Source organism: Uranotaenia lowii, chromosome 3 (genome assembly GCF_029784155.1).
Source record: "Uranotaenia lowii strain MFRU-FL chromosome 3, ASM2978415v1, whole genome shotgun sequence".
Classification (NCBI taxonomy): domain Eukaryota; kingdom Metazoa; phylum Arthropoda; class Insecta; order Diptera; family Culicidae; genus Uranotaenia; species Uranotaenia lowii.
Genome location: NC_073693.1, coordinates 112,305,310 through 112,323,120, shown reverse-complemented (window position 1 = coordinate 112,323,120; position 17,811 = coordinate 112,305,310). Strand labels below are relative to the sequence as shown.

General features: G+C 36.3%; 1 protein-coding gene across 1 annotated transcript in view; it reads left to right on the top strand.

Moving 5' to 3' along the window:
* Positions 1-5,276: 5,276 nt before the first annotated feature.
* The window catches only part of LOC129752650 (hybrid signal transduction histidine kinase A-like), a 62,269-nt gene continuing 49,734 nt past the window's right edge, over positions 5,277-17,811 (top strand). Inside the window, exons 1-2 of the mRNA XM_055748421.1 lie at positions 5,277-5,355; positions 5,681-5,876. Coding sequence (XP_055604396.1) covers positions 5,290-5,355; positions 5,681-5,876 — 262 coding nt within the window. The 5' untranslated portion in view covers positions 5,277-5,289. The remainder of the gene's footprint in view (positions 5,356-5,680; positions 5,877-17,811) is intronic.

Here is a 17,811-nt window from a genome sequence, read left to right as displayed (position 1 = left end):
ATATCGAGATATAAAGGTAGTGGTAACTTTTTCTTATGAAATATTATCTTGACTTCGGAAATGTTTTTTAATGGTTTATTTCATCGTTAAAAATTTATTGAAAATGCTGGATAAGTCTTGAGTTTTCAACTTATTGAAACGTCTGAATTTCCAAAAATTAGACAAATTATCTTGAGCGGAACTAATCGGCTCATTTCAACGCAACTCGGGACAATTGAGCGAGGAGTATGGATATGGGTTTTATCCAAACGATTTTCTGTCTTTGTTTATTTGAGCCGCAACAATTCGCAAGTTTCCTAAGTAACTACCTTCCCAAACAGAAGGCTAAATCAAAACAAACAATCAACAGAAGCTACCTTTAAAATCTGCGCTTCCTCAGCCAATCCTTTTCTCTCTACCGGAAGGCCAAACCAATCCATATTATTCCAACGGAAAGCCAAATCATAATAAAAAACTTCACAGCAGCAGCCTTAAAAATCTGCGCATCCTCAGCCAATCCGTTTTCTTCACCGGAAGGCGAAATTAAATCAAACAATCAACAGCAGCAGCCTTGAAAATCTGCGCTTCCTAAGCCAATCCGTATTTTTCCACCGTAAGGCCAAATCGCATAAAACAATCCACAAAAGCTGCTTTAAAAAATCTGCGCTTTCTAAATCCATTCCGTTTTTATACACCAAACGGCCACATCATAACAAACAATCAGCATCCTCAAAAATCTGCACTTTCTAAGCAAATCCATCTTTTCCCGAAGGAAGGCCAAATCAAAACAATCAACAACAACAACCTTAAAAATCTGCGCTTCCTAAGCTGATCCATATTATTCCACCGGAAGGCCAAATCAAAACAAACAATCCACAGCATCAGTCTTTATAATCCGTGCTTCCTAAGCCAAGCCGTATTTTTTAAACGGATAGCCCAATCATAACAAAAAGTCCACAACAGCAGCCTTCAAAATCTGCGCTTCCTCAGCCAATCCGTATTTTTCCACCGGATAGTTAAATTAAAAATTTCCTACCGAAAGATCAAATCAAAACAATCAATCAAAAGAGGCTGCTTTAAAAATCTGCGCTTCCTAAGCCAATCCGTCTTTTAGATTTTTTTAGTGGATCGATCCTGGAACTCAGCTGAATCGATCTGGGGAATCGATCTTTTCTAGAAGATCGAACAATCCTAGTACAAACCCTCTGAGAGGGGCAGTACTTGAGATATGTACAAACCTCCTGAGAGGGGCAGTACTTGAGTTGAAGTACAATACAAACCCCCTGAAAGGGGCAGTACTTCAGATATGAACAAACCCCCTGAGCGGGGCAGTACTTGAATTGACGTACAAACCCCCTGAGAGGGGAAATACATACCTCCTGAGAGTGGCAGTACTTAAGTTGAAGTAGAATACAAACCCCCTGAGAGGGGAAGTACTTGAGATATGAACAAACCCCCTGAGAGGGGCAATACTTCAGATATGCACAAACCCCCTGAGAGAGGCAGTACTTGAATTGAAGAACAAACCCTCTGAGAGAGGAAGTACATGAGGTATCTACAAACATCCTTTAGTAGAAGTACAAACTCCCTGAGAGGGGCAGTACTTGAAGGAAAGTACAAACATCCTGAGAGGGGCAGAATTTGAGATACGTACAAACCCCCTGAGAGGGGCAGTATTTTAGTAGAAGTAAAAGTCCCTGAGAGGGGCAGTACTTGAAGGAAAGTAACAACCTCCTGAAAGGGGCAGTACTTTAGATATGAATAAACCCCCTGAGAGGAGCAGTACTTGAGTTGAAGTACGAATTCCCTGAGAGGGGCTGTACATGAGATATGTAGAAACACCCTTTGAGGGGCAAAGCTTGAGATATGTACAAACTTCCTGAGAGGGGCAGTACTTTAGTAGAAGTACAAACTCCCTGAGAGAGGCAGTACTTGAAGCAAAGTAGAAAACTCCTGAGAGGGGCAGAATTTGAGATATTTACAAACCCCCTGAGAGGAGCAGTACTTTAGTAGAAGAACAAACTCCTCTCAGGCACCCAGACAACCAGAAGTCGTATTTTCTTTTACAGATTACATCGTATAGAATGTTATTTATACTCATTTTCGTATATCTGCACCTACAATGTGCGGTTCATGCATATTCTTTATCGTATTTAAAAGCATTGCATGATTTTATTACGACAAGAAAAGAGACTCGTATTTATGTACATATGAACTCGACCTTTGTATACGACAATTCGCAAAAAATCCGTGAAACGACCGATATACGGTGATCAGCCGTGATTGAGAGATTTTGTCGTGCTATGCATAAAATAATTCGAAATAAAAAACGTATATAACTGCATTGATTCGTAATAATGTGCATGCAATCGTATACCTTTGCAAATTAATTCGCATGTCTGATTTTCGTAAAACGTATTTGCTGACAATCGTAAAAGAATACAAAAAAGTTCAATAAAATCGTTTATGATAATGGGACATCGATGATTGGACTCGTATTAAAGGAGGCTGCAAAATGTTGGTCTATTTTTAGATCATCGATGAAGTGTTCTACGATTCAAAAGATTTAAGTTATAGAAATATACGATTTGCTTTTGGTTTAATGCCTTTGAAGCAAATCCCCTTGAATTTATATATTCCAGATAGCGTCGAGGAACCATCATGAGCTGCTGATCGAATCGTCAGGGGATCAAGTCCAGGCGCTAACAATAAATTCATGAACATGGAAAAAAACAGCAATCAGGCAAATAATAAATGTGTACGATATAAACTTGAATTTGACAGCAAAAAAACACATTTCTTTGAAACAATCTTATTTTTATTATTTTTTGGGGATGATTAAACCAATTGGTTTAAAATCCCAAAAAAAAATATTTTTTTTCAACTGACGGAAAATGGGAGCCCTGCACTCAAGTAGCAAAAGACGACCAAATAAGTCGTCAAACTTTCCATATTGTTACGAAAAATTTCGTATATTACAACCTCAATCATCTATATGATGATGTAAATTGCCATAGTATATTCCAAATAGAATCAGGGTAGTCGTAAATGATGCGCATGACAAGTCGTGCAAATCGTAATTTAATACAATTCAAATCAAGAATATGTTTGCTAATGTACCTATATGGCCTCCAAAATGATACGTATATACTGGTTTTGCTACATTATATACGATATGTTTACACGTATATTTGCACGTATATTTGCGTTGCAAATTCAAAATACCCACCAAATGGTTGTCTGGGCAGTACTTGAAGGAAAGTTCAAACCCTCTGGGAGGACAGTACTTGAGATATGTACAAACCTCCTCAGGCAGGCAGTACTGATTTTAAGTACAAACCCCCTGAGAGGGGCAGTACTTGAATTGAAGTACGAACCCCCTGAGAGGGGCAGTACATGAGATATGTACAAACACCCTGTGAGGGGCAGCACATGAGATATGTACAAACCCCCTGAGAGGGGCAGTACTTTAGAAGAAGTACAAACTCCCTGAGAAGGGCAGTACTTGAAGAAAAGTACAACCCCCCTGAGAGGGACAGAATTTGAAGGAAAGTAAAAACCTCCTGAGAGGGGCAGAATTTGAGATATGTACAAACCCCCTGAGAGTTGCAGTACTTTAGTAGAAGAACAAACTCTCTGAGAGGGACAGTACATGAAAAAAAGCTCAAACCTCCTGAGAGGGGCAGAATTTGAGATATGTACAAACCCCTTGAGAGGGGCAATACTTTAGTAGAAGTACAAATTCCCTAAGAGGGGCAGTACTTGAAGGAAAGTACAAACCCCTTGAGAGGGACAGTACTTGAGATATGTACAGAGGGGCAGTACTTGAGATATGGGGCGGTACTATGAGATATGCCTATTCAGGCAGGCAGTACTTGATTTGAAGTACAAACCCGTTGAGAGGGGCAGTACTTTAGTTGAAGTACATACCACCTGAGAGGGGCAGTACTTGAGATATGAACAAACCCCTTGTTAGGGGCAGTGCTTGAAGGAAAGTACAAACTCCCTGAAATGGGCAATGCTTGAAGTAAGTACACAGAGATTCAGAGGTTTTAATGCCCTGAGAAGGCTGCTGTGGGTGCATTGCCTTGAAAAGAGATGGAAAGTTTAAGTAACCTGAAAGGACTGTTTAGGTTTCGGAAATTCGGAAAACCAATATCTGAGTGGGGCCTTTTGACTCTGCCTTACGGCACATGGGACTGGTCTGCCAATAACCTAAGGTTAGGAGAGTTTCAATTGACATGACTATTCGGGAAGTTAAGATGGATGTCAATTCTTGGTTTGAGATCTGAGTTGAAATCATTGGTTTGAATCTCGCAAGCTTGTATTTCGAAATATGATTGCTTGTTTTTTTTATGGATTATAGGTTCCCAATCGGAATTTCTGAGTTGCAGATAAACCCCCTTATTCTGCGCCGCGCGTGAGGTGACGATAGTCGAGTCACCCGATTCCAGTAGTCGCTTGAGGTGAGAAAAGTCTTATAGAATGAAACTTTTGAGTTCTTATCCTAATCTAGTAGTCAGCTGGGCATGAACCTTTGTCACATCGGCTTTGGGAATAAGGTGACAAGACTCACGTGACTCCGACTCGACTCGACTATCTTCACTTCACGCGCGGCGCAGAATAAGGGGGAAAGTCGAGACCTATGTGAGTCTGAGATCTGAATTTCAATAGTGGATCTACGCCGGACGTTTGTGTCCGTGATCTGGAAGTTTGAAGGTTTGAGTCTAGTGGCAGATTGGTGTTGAACTGTTGAGTGAGTCGAGTCATCTGGATCTTAAATAAGCAGTGATAATCTGAAAAGTGTAAGTCTGAATTAACTGAAGTGTTTATATGTGATACCTTGTAATCTTGACTTGTTTCTCGCAATAAAGACGGAAATTTGAAGGGATGAATGAGTGTGCAAAAAAAGGTAACGTCTGAACGGGACGTTTTTTTAAGTCTCGAAAAAAAATGGTGAAAAAATAAAAGTTGGATTTAGAAAAAGGTCGGTCAGTCACGACGTTTAGTGAAACTACCAAAAAGAGCATGGTGACAAACGTGTTATAATCTGCGTTCTTATAGATAATATTCAAATCGATTTCGATGAGAAATAAAAACTGGTTTGAGTTTAATGAAATAAGTGTATCACTTTTACATTGCCTCCCTGTAAATATTCATAATATATTCCAAAACTAAACTTCAAATGGAGTTTCATACATATTTCCATTGTGCCATGTCTTCTGAAACTATTTTCCAACTAGTACAGCGAGTTTGCTAATAAATGGATCGCTTCCTCCTTTTTTCTTCCAGGAACGGTACAAAACGGATATGAGTGTCGCCATCCAGCTGCTCCAGTGCAAACCAGACAGCTTCGTTTCGCCAAAACTCTCGTCGGTAAGTCATGCAAACAATAATCCCACTGGATCATTCCCATCATTTATCCGGCCCCTAGTGTTACACCATTCCCCGAATGCCCTGATCCCCAATCTATTCCAGTTCCTGAAGGGCTTTACAATTCCAAATATAGACAAAGAGTTCCAATCAAAAATTAAAACTTCTATTCTTTGTCTCTCTCTATCTCTCTCTGTGTCTATTTGAATCCGTCCGGTACGGTTTTATTCTGTCTGTACCCTCGGGGGGTGGCCAAAACAAATGGGCTCCGACTACGACTAACAACAACGAATGGTGGCTGAAAAAAAATCCTGCTCCCTACTTCTAGCTTCCAATCGAAATGCAGTCCAAAGTGGCCACCTACATGCGCCTGGATACGAACTCCCACTCGGATTCGGAGGGCAGCACCAGTGGCGTGGGGGTGGCCACAGCCAGTTCCTACCATGTGCTGCCCGCCTCCGACAGCCCGCCGCCCATGTGTCCTTTCCCGCCGACGGCCATGGTCTACTCGATGCGCGGAATCGGTAAGTGTTAGTGACCCGGGAAGAGTGTAGCTGCTGCATATTGTGTCTTTCTATCTACCTCTATATTTGCCTATACCTTCCTCTAATAGTTCTTTTGTTAGGTTCCTCTTGAATCCAGCCTTACTTTTACACCTGACCTGGTCATGTCCATAGGAAAGCTCCTGTTGGACAAACATCTGTGCACTATCGCTTTCCAAGCACCCTTTCCTAGTATTTTTTTTTTCACTGTTCACACTATTCGGTTGGTTTTGCTTCCTGCTCTATTCTCCTCGTACTCACAGGAGGAAGCTTTAAATCCCGATACAGGAGTAGTATTTAGGTATTCGGCTGCAATTGATTGCTTCCCTGCCATTTGTTAGCTGCATATCCTATCGAAAAAACTCGAAAAATCCGTTACCTGTGGCCGCAAAACAAAAGCCAGATAACGTCACGAACAGACGTGACGGAAGTGCAATCTGCTTCAAGTAATTTGGGCTTTTGTTTTGGGATGTCGCTCTTGAGAAATAAATGCAGTCGTTGGTTTTGGACAAAATGGGTTTTCACAACCTCGTTACTTTTTCCAAGTATCAAGAAATTATTATGAAAAATTAACAAGCTTAGGGGGCATCCATAAATTACGTAACGCTCCTGGGGGGGAGGGAGTATGCTCGAGCGTTACGAATTGTGACATAGGGGAGGGGGGAGGTATGCTCATCGTTACGTAACGATTTTTTCCTGACAAAAATTCAGTTTAATCGTAGCTATTTTGATGTCATGCAATTTTTGCAGAATGATAAGCAAACCAAACTCAGCTTAAAATTTTGTAAGCTTCAACATGATTGAAACTGGTTTGTAATCTTTCCTCTTTAAAGATTCTGAGATAGACTCCTTAAAATGTGTATTGAATATCCGTGAAATAACCATTTGAAAACCGAATATTAAGTACATTTACCCCTAATAACTCAATTCAACCTTAAGACGGAAATTTAACTATTTTTTGCAATTGATTAAAAAAATGCAGTTTTGATTATTCCGACGAATATTACTAAGTGGAGTATATTTCGCTTGCATAATAAGTTTTGCTCCTCAATGTAGATCATCAGTTAAGATTTAAGATGCACATAGCCCGTCGTAATGGAGCAATTAACTTATTTTATCAGAGAGCTATCATCAATGAGTACTAAGAAGCGATTTGGATAGATATTAATTCCGTTTTTAAGAACGTTTAAAAATTGTATGTTAAAATCTTTTTTACCTTCGAAAATCAGTATTTAAAACATGAGAAGATGAGGGGGGGGGGGGGTAATTATTAGCGTTACGTAATTTTCATAGGGAGGTACGTCGAAGCGTTACGATTTGTGACATCCGGGGGGGAGGGGGTCAAAAAAGTGCATTTTTTGCGTTACGTAATTTATGGATGCCGCCTTAACCCTTTTCTTTCCTTCCAACGAGCTTTTTCACTTTTTTAAAATAGAAATATTTATTTACACTTTAAGTTCAAGAACAAAAGATGCATAACTTTGGGCTTCTTAAATTATCCATTTGATGTATGTGGGGTTTGAGGTGGATCATAGAGTCTCCATTGAGAAGATAAAAACACATAGGGTGCAAATGAAAAACAAGAAATGATTAAAAAATACATGGAATTTCTCTACCTCATTGATCACAAACCCAAACGATCTTATTTTGTTAAATATTTCTTTAATGGATGGGTACCATCCCTCAAAAGTTTAAATATTGAAATTTTTGAAATTTTCAGTTTTGCCTTCAACAATGGGTTGACATAACACTTTGCGCCAGAGGATCAAAACATGCCGTTTTTCGAAACGTTTTTTTTTGTTCCCAGTATATCACCAGTAATCCACTTTACTTATTCGAAAATTTATATGTTTAAAATTCGAAATAAAACGACTTTTGTGCAGCGTTTGATCTGCCAAGCAAAAACTACTAAGTCAATCGATTTTCTTCAAATTTTGTGCAATGATTCTTCACTTAACCTGCACATTCGGTGAGAAAATGGTGTTTATCCAAAGCGCCCAAAGGGTTAAAGCTTTAGTAAAGTTGAAGTACTGTAAACTGGGGGAATTTTGATCACCGGGGTAACTTTGATCACCATGACATTTTTTACGTTTGAAAGCCTATAAATAGAGTAACAAATAAGCTAAATTTGGTTTTTATTTGAATATTTTGATATTTATTAAAATGTAATTTGTAACAATCCCTTGTGTTACGCCCGCTCAATCACAAGGACTCCTTTAAGATCACTCAGGGTCGGCTTGCAAGAACAATACGAGAATTGTAATGTTTTTGGCCAAACGCAAATCATTTTATTTAAATGTCGAAACTGTTAATTTGGCACTTTCCCTAGTTCCCTAACTGTCCTTAGTTCCCTATTCTCAAATTTTTACAGAGGTACTTACGAAACCTACGGTGTGTGGTGTGACGTGTATGGGCCCAACGATGTTCGCTCCGCTTCCAGGATCCGTCTTCTAGCCAAGCCACAGCGCTCGTGGCCACCCGGGGAATCGTGTTTTGGATCGTCTTCCGTACCAGTCCTGGAAACCGCTCTACCGTATTTGTGCCGTGGGAGCAGTTCCCGCCCGTAACAACCGTACTAGTTGGCCAAGGGATATTGGGGAAAACCCTTCCTCTCAACGATTGCCTTCCTCCTTAACCAGAAACCACGACCATGTGGTCTTGCCAGTGACTGTGCCCGATATATGTTGGCGATATCGCGGCTTCAGTCCCGATCTTGGATTCCTTTAGGCAGTGCACGACAGGTATGGCTTTTCGTGGCCTCCGCCTGAATCCGTTCAACACTTGAACCACTTTTAGAACCACTCGCGAACTCTTTTAAATTCTTCCGAGACGCGTGGTTTTGGGAGATGATAAAAACTTTACACCAGATATATTGTGTAGGTGTTCCTCCTTCCAGGGTTCAGATCCAAGTGGAAGAGGAAATGCCCCTTGTTTTTCCTCTTGGGCATGATTTTTCCAGAACTCGTCTAAATTGCGTATTAGACGTGTTCAGGCGTCTTCAGGGGTGTGTTGTAAGTGTAGTGTTGTTAAACGGCTGATTACAATTCCTAGAGTGATGTGTTTTTTTTTATAGATGTGATCAATGTGCCATTTCTCCTCATATTCGTACTAGCTTTTTCTAAGAATTTCACTTATTAATTTCAATTTTTTTAAAGCTTTCAATAATATGTTGTGAAATTTTATTTATACTACCCTATTCTGCTAATTATTTAATTAAAATGATTTGCTTAGCTTCCCCCGAGGTGACTTTAGATTTGTAGCCGTACCAAAGTGAACGGTCACAAATTTTAAAATCTTAAAATATCTGGTTTTTTGAAGGCTCGCAAACAAACATCTCTCCTGATCAAACTTAAGCGTTTGTTTAAGTTCAACTTTTTTCTTTGTTTAGATTTAGTTTAAGTGTTATTTTTATGGTTATTTGGTAAGAATTTTTGGATATTGAAAAAAAAATCGGTGATTTTCCATGATAAAGCCCGTATAGAAAATATATCTAAAACCCTATCAAATGGTTCAATTTGAAGAATAATAAGAAAATGGGAACAGTGCGAGGACCTATGGAATTGCATGAAGGCAAAATTTCATTTGTTTTTGAGGCCAAAAAAATTGAGACTTGTTCATAGTTTTTACCCCTAGATGTATGCAGCAACATTGTCCATCTTTTGATTATAAAAAAAATCATTTTAGTCCTAACAAAAATTACTGCTATTAATATTTATGCCTTCTGTGCTAAATGACACCATAAAAATAGTTTTAAAGATGTTGAGGTACCTTGAAAACCATAGTGATCAAAGTTACCCCGAAACTCGAAATCTGGTTTTGTAACAAACATTTATTTAACTATACTCCTCACCTCAGTGAGGGGTTTTAAAATATTTAGGTGTTACGAAAATGCAACCTCTTCCAAAATATTCAAAAAATAATCAAAAAAGTGATCAAAGTTCCCCCAGTTTACGGTAGCTGTTTTGTACAGAGTGTTGTACCAATAAACTAGTAACGTAACAAACAGAAACATTAAGCAAAAATGTGTAGGAAAATATTACATTCTATGAATTTTAATGCTTATTAAAAAACTTGTGTACCTACATTAAAACTTTTCAGCTTATTTTTGGATACATATCTTAAAAATTTGCCTATCATAAAATTTTTAAGGCATTCCTGCGCGTTAAGTTTTTCAGAATAGGTCTCGTTCAATAAGGAAAAAAATATCATTGATTCTAAATACACAATGATTTTTAACAAGGTCTAACGTAACATTTAAAAAAACCGTGTCGATTCCCGAAAATCGTGCGAAGTCCGAAGCTCTGAATTTTGAGACAACCAGACATGAAACCTGAGACCTGAGATTTACAAAATAAGACCTGTCAAATGAAAACTAACACTTGAGACTTTGATTTAAGATCTGGGACTTGAGACCTGCGCCATGGGACCAGAGACATCACTTCACTTAAGACCTTCAGCGAGACTTTCGAAACTTAAGCGATGATCCATGGGACTTGAGATGTGAGCAGAGAGACGTGAGGGATGAGAAGAGAAAAGTAGGACGTAATACGTGAGAATGGGACGTGAAAATAGAGCACAAAGAAGTGATACATGAGCGATGAGAAGTGGGATGTGAGAAATGAGACATGACAGCGGTCAGATACCTCACTATTCATATCTTACGTCTTATGTCTATTATCTCATGTCTCATGTCTCATGTATCATGTATCATGTATCATGTCTCATGTCTCATGTCTCATGTCTCATGTCTCATGTATCATGTCTCATGTCTCATGTATCATGTCTCATGTCTCATGTCTCATGTCTCATGTCTCATGTCTCATGTCTCATGTCTCATGTCTCATGTCTCATGTCTCATGTCTCATGTCTCATGTCTCATGTCTCATGTCTCATGTCTCATGTCTCATGTCTCATGTCTCATGTCTCATGTCTCATGTTTCATGTCTCATGTCTCATGTCTCATGTCTCATGTCTCATGTCTCATGTCTCATGTCTCATGTCTCATGTCTCATGTCTCATGTCTCATGTCTCATGTCTCATGTCTCATGTCCATGTCTCATGTCTCATGTCTCATGTCTCATGTTCCATGTCTCATGTCTCATGTTCCATGTCTCATGTCTCATGTCTCATGTCTCATGTCTCATGTCTCATGTCTTATATCTCATGTCTCATGTCTCATGTCTATCTCATGTCTTATGTCTTATCACCTTTAAAGTATATGACCTAAGGTTCCTCCAACTTCAAAAGTTATGAAGAGGTTTTCATTGAACATAATTTTGGATATTTACTATTTACTATTTACTTTACCAATACAGTGCTTATCGCGTTAAATCGTGTAAACTGTGCAAAAAAACCGTGTTTAAAATTGATTTAAATTCCGTTGACCCTTCTTGGCTGACATAAGAATATTTTTTTACTGTCTCTGACAAATTGGAAACATGCCTGAAATTTTTTGTAGTGAAAGTTAACGTTCGCATAGAAATTAGTAGTTAGTGAGTGAATACAGATTAAAATACAACTATTCCTGTGGAAATATATATTTTTTAATCCTAAACTGAAGTGTTTTGAAATCTTACCTTAGAAACGATCCAGCCAAAGGGTTCGATATTCCCATACAAACCTAAAAGATCAAATTGACTCATGCAAACCTTTCTTGAAAATTTTGCAAAACATCATGGATGAATTTTGAACCAAAACGAAGCTTTTTAACCCCCAGGGTTTGAGAAGTTCAAAAATAACCCCAAATCGACTCAGTATATTGCTGCATACTTCCATTGCGAAATGAATTGCACCTTTTTAAATACAACATTATTCACCGTAAATAAGAAAACTCAAATGATTTAAAAGCATACCGAATAAACAAAAAAAAAAAAATGAAACCATTCACCTGTTATAATTGGAAGAGAGTAGTCTACCTCGACCCGAAAGCAGGAAACGGTTGGAAAAATTCAAAGCCATATTTATGATGGCTGCTTTTTCTACCGCTCTTCTGCCCTGCTAGCCTGCGGGTGTTTGAGTGTGAAGGTGTCATGAGAAGCCGGAAGAAGTCGGAAACAGAGGTCCGGGAGGGGATAAAAGCGTATGGTGAAAATAGACTGCTGCAGGAAAACGGAGGGCAAAAAAGAACACCGGAAAACAAACCGACCGAGAACAGTCCGAGAACCACAAATGGAAGAGTGAGGGAGTAGGGTAGCAAAGAAAAAAAATGGAAGAAAACTACCGTCTCAACTATTAATTTCTCGACCTGCAGAACTGGCTCGTGGCAAATATATGCACCACCGTACACTTTTCCGCATGTTTTTAGTATTCAATCTTATGTGCATGTGGTTCTAACAAGGCCTAGATGAGGTTAAGTTGATTCTTAGAATAGACGATTGATTTCATGGGAAACACTAACATGGAATTTTCACTCTACAAAAATCTTTTCGAAGTATTTGTTCATTGTCAACATTTGAATTCAACCACCTTGGGGTTGTTTCAAACATCTTGGAAAAATAAGTAAATGATTCAGTTGGCATGATTAAAAATAACATTGTTATATCATAAAAATTTACGCCTATATGTTTGGGTTTGTATTGAGAAATAAAATTACTGTAATTGTACTACTATTAATTCTATTACAAGTCATCATTTTTGCAGATTTTCATCCTAATTTTAAGCAATTGTTCAAGTTAGTAAATAATTTTCTTTACTACACCTTTTTCAGAGACGCTCCCTGATTGGTTTTCAAATATCTGCGTTAGTGATCCATTTCAATAATCTGAAAACATAATTCTGGGATGTGATTTGTTGCTTTGACTTAACTCTTTAGGTAAAAATGCAAATGCACTGTTTGGTTAAGAACAATTTCTAGATAAAAAAAAATCGACATCTCTAAAAAATTTGCCACAGTATAGAGGAGAGCCTCCCTTATCCATTGCACTTTTCAGAAAAATCAATCGGGGGGTCTAGAAAAACTTTTTTTTAAATAATGGCGAACAAATTTCACAAGTCAAAATTTCAAGTTTTCGTTAATAGTTTTTCCTAATAACTTAGGATTTTACATTTTACATTGAACTATTCCTTCACTTTTCCCATTTGTTTGATATTTTCGATAATTTTTTTTTTAATTTATGATATTTGTTAAACTTTTTTCAATTGAAAAATTTAAGTTCTAAACTACTGTCAGATATTGAGTATAGCTGTTTTATTACATATTTAAAGTGAAGATTCACATTAAATCACAAAAATTTTAACAATATTACAGTGTTGATCATAACTTAATACTCACAACACGAAGTGGCTTAAACCACTGCAAATGAGTTGAAAATTAACGAACTTGACAAGGCGGCTTCTGAAATCATCTGAACTCTTGGAGCAGCTTTAATACTACATAGAATATTCGGCTCCTGACTCTCTTAAAACTGTTATTGGATGATAATATACCAACCACAAAAACAGTTGGAAAGAAAGGCCAAATTATGATTAGAAATCTACAAATTAGTACGATGGAAGGAAAATCAATAAAAGTGGAATCACCAATAGTATTTTTTTTATCTTAACAAGCAATGAAACGTTACAAAATTTCTTTTTATATAATTTCGTTTGGATCTCATTTCTCAAAAAAACTCAAATTTTGAAAAAAAAACGACAACGGATGTATAAACGACTAAATTTTATTGTAATAGATAGTTGTAAACAACATAACACAAACGGGCTTTGAATTAACCCAGTATAAAATAGACATAATTCTTACAAAAAATACAAAGGAAAAACAGTGAGCAGATCGAAGTAAAAATAACAAAAAAAAACGCGAAAGAGCTAATTTAACCAGCTCATCTATTTAATAATAAAAATATCAATAAAAAACTAGGCATTTTAAAGAGGTTCCTTTATTCTGATGGCTATAGCTCCATCTTGTAAATATCATTAAAATGCTGCAGTAAGCTTTTATAAGTTCTTAAAAGGGCCGCATTAAGCCACCGGAGGGCCGGGGCAATTTTTCTTGAGGGGTCCCTATGCTATCCCAGAGAATACAAAACAATTTAAACGAGTAATAAAACTGGAGATCATTTCAATATACTGTCTTCAAATAGTCATTTTGTCTGCGTAGAAGATAATTTCTGGTAGGTATCTTCAAATATCATGGGTAAATTAAATAAAAATTGTAAATTTATCACGTACAAACATTGCGGAAGAGTTTAGAAATATCCCAAAATTGAAAACTCTGATTTGAGCAGCAAAATGCAAAATCTGATTCTCAGTTTTTATGATAGCATTATCACCAGCTAAAATTCTCTGATTTATAAAAATGATCGGACAGATATTTTAAATGTTTTTCATTTAATCATTGATAGCCTATTTAGTCGAAATTCAGAAAAACCATGAAACTGAACTTCAGTAACTTAAGAAATAACACAAATAATTATGTTAAGAACATCACTCAATGATATTTGCAACGCAACTATGAGATCGTATTAACCATAATTTTAGAATGATCATTTGGAAAATGATATGCTGGATTCAGAATATTTACTTCAGTTGATGATAAATTTTTTGTTAAAACAGTTGAAAATGTATCAATACAAATTTCAAGCCTAAGACAGACATCTGGATGCATATTCGATAAAGAAACTCAGTACTGTCGATTGGTCCAATTTATGCAACAACAGTTTTTTTTGTAGATTTTCGTATCGCATATAGGGAAAAACGTTTAAATTTATAAACCAATGAAAATTTCAATAATTTTGATTGAAAAGTGAAAAGTTATAATAATACCCGGTATGAACTCAGATACTGCCCGGGTAAAATTCTGAAATGCTTATCAAAAAGCATCTCTGTTCTCTCTTAGCACTGCACAGTGGTGCAGAACATCAATCTAGCTGTACGAAATTAATAGCGCCCAGTGATGAAGAGATAGACATTTGATGTCTTCAGCAACATTGTTCAGTTTTACAAGGATCATATTCTAATATAAAAATTTTTGCCGAGGGGTCCACCGATAGCGAGATAAAAATGCTAACTTTTTTGTTTTTCAAATTAGGGATTTGATGTCTTCGACAAAGTTGTTTATCTGATCAAAATACATAAGTTTGTTCAATATGTCAAAGTCCTGTCACATCACCCTCAGGAGTTACAGTCAAAGTAAAAAAAATCTATTGAAAAAAAAAAGGTTTTTTGAACCTAACACGTTGTCGATTGGATAAAATGGTTCGCTGTTTTTGAAACAAAGTTGCAACAAGCCACGATCTACAACTGTCTCATACATTATGATGAGTTTAGAAGTTGCTGAAGCTCTATAGAAAGCATTTAGTGTATTTTAATGGCAATTTTGGAAGGCTCGTCCATCGAAAAGTGCACATTTTCGCAACACCCCTTTTTTGTGATTATTTTTTATGATAAGCGGAACCATTTTCATTTGGAGTTAGCGCGGAAATCAGTGGAAATAGTAAAAATTTGAATGATTGAAAATACACATTTTATGTAAAAATTCCCTATTTTACTAAAAGAAAAAACGTAAAATCATTTAATTTATTAATAAAATAGTGCAGTTTTCTTTTATATATTTTGTTTTATTAAAAGGCATTTAAATTCGATTAAAATGTATGACTCAACGAAAAGACAAAAGCAAATTGCTTGTAAGATTGGATACTTGGATACAGTTACTTGGAACCAGTTGAAGCAATTATATTGTAATGGCAAAATTATATTATTCAAATACTAATTAACACTAAACGTACCGGAGGCGGTCAAATGACGGTTTTTGAACTTTAAACGATGATTACGCCTTATATAATTGTTTTTTCGCAAATTTAACGACAGGACTATTTTTGGTTTTGAAATGCAAGTATTTTTGCGTTTTTAAATTTTTTTTAAGTGTTACGGTTTTCGAATAACGTATGTGGTACACCTATTCATACCGCGAGCGGTCAAATGACGGCAAACACCGTTTTCGCTAAAACTCCCTTGTTTCTCAACCGATTTCTATCAAATTTATAGTTTTGAAAAGCTTATAACTCGACTCAAATATGTTTCTCATACAATTTTCAGCTATAATCAATAACTTTAAAGTTATTTACAGTACAAGAAAAAATTTATGAAAAAACATGCTTCAGGACAAAGGTTGTAAATCAGTTATTAAGTGCTCGAAAAAAATTTCACTTGGTGCTTGAGAAAGCTGAAGTTAGAAGCTATATGTTGCACATATGAAGAATTTTTTTAAAAATTTTCTAAGATCATGGCCACAAAAAATGTAAAAAAGTTGTGTAAAACCCGTACTTTTCAATCAATCAACCGCCAAAGCTGTTCCTGTTACAGTAGAAAATTTTGAAAAAGTGAATTGAAAAGTAGACGTAATTTGTCACATTTTGGTATCTTTAGATTTTTGAAATATGAAGTACATAATTTATGACGACCTTTCAAAGGTAGCTGTTTTTCGAACTTTTTATCAATTTGGATTTTCTACGACAATTCCTACACCTAAGCTCAGCTTTGCACTGGATTTTGAGTACGTTAACGTAAGGTTTAGGCAATAAAACTATATGCAAAAGAAAGCAAATTTTATACCGGTTCTAGTGGTGTAACTGCATTGGCAGTGCAATGTTTAGCAAAAATATGATAAATAAAACAGTGAAGTAGTTTCTGAATTTTGAGAAGTCAGCACAAATTCTTGCTTGGCAGACGGGCGCAGTGGGTGGTAATATCTCAAAGCTATTTTGCACACGAAGACGGATGAAAAGAAACGAAAAAACAAACAAGCATTAGCTCGAATTTTCTAGTTTTACTTTCAGAAATATATTTATTATATTTTTGTAAAGCATTGCACCGCCCATGCAGTTACATCACTAGAACCGGCATGAAATTTGCTTTCTTTTACATATAGTTTTATTGCCTAAACTATACGTTAACGTACTCAAAATCCAGTGCAAACCTGAATTTGGGTGTAGGGATTGTTTCAGAAAATCCAGATTCATAAAAAGTACGCAAAACAACTACCTTTGAAAAGCCGTCAAAAATTATGTATTTAGTATTTTAAAAATCTAAAGATGCCAAAATGTGACAAATTACGTCTACTTTTCAATTCACTTTTTCAAAATTTTCTACTGTAACAGGAACAGCTTTGGCAGTTGATTGATTGAAAAGTACGGGTTTTACACAACTTTTTTACATTTTTTGTGGCCATGATCTTAGAAATTTTTTAAAAAAATTCTCCATATGTGCAACATATAGCTTCTAACTTCAGCTTTCTCAGGCACTAAGTGAAATTTTTTTCGAGCACTTAATAACTGACTTACAACCTTCGTCCTGAAGCATGTTTTTTCATAAAATTTTTCTTGCACTGTGAATAACTTTAAAGTTATTGATTATAGCTGAAAATTGTATGAGAAACATATTTGAGTCGAATTATAAGCTTTTCAAAACTATAAATTTGATTGAAATCGGTTGAGAAACAAGGGAGTTTTAGCGAAAACGGTGTTTGCCGTCATTTGACCGCTCGCGGTATGAATAGGTATATACAAAGTGTCGGTATGTTTAGTGTTAAGTGCTCTACCAAATTTTACAGATAAGTTCCATTCATTTTTCGGAGTTTAAATTATTTGAAAAATCGAATTTAAATGTCTTCTAATAAAACAAAATGTTTAAAAGAAAACTGCAACACTTTATTTATAAATTAAATGTTTTAACGTTTTTTTCTATTAGTAAAATAGGTAATTTTTACATAAAATGTGTATTTTCAATCATTCAAATCTTTACTAGTTCCACCGATTTCCGCGCTAACTTCAAATGGAAATGGTTTCGCTTATCATAAAAAATAATCACAAAAAATGGGGTGTTGCGAAAATGTGCACTTTTCGATGGACGAGCCTTCCAAAATTGCCATTAAAATACACTAAATGCTTTCTATAGAGCTTCAGCAACTTCTAAACTCATCATAATG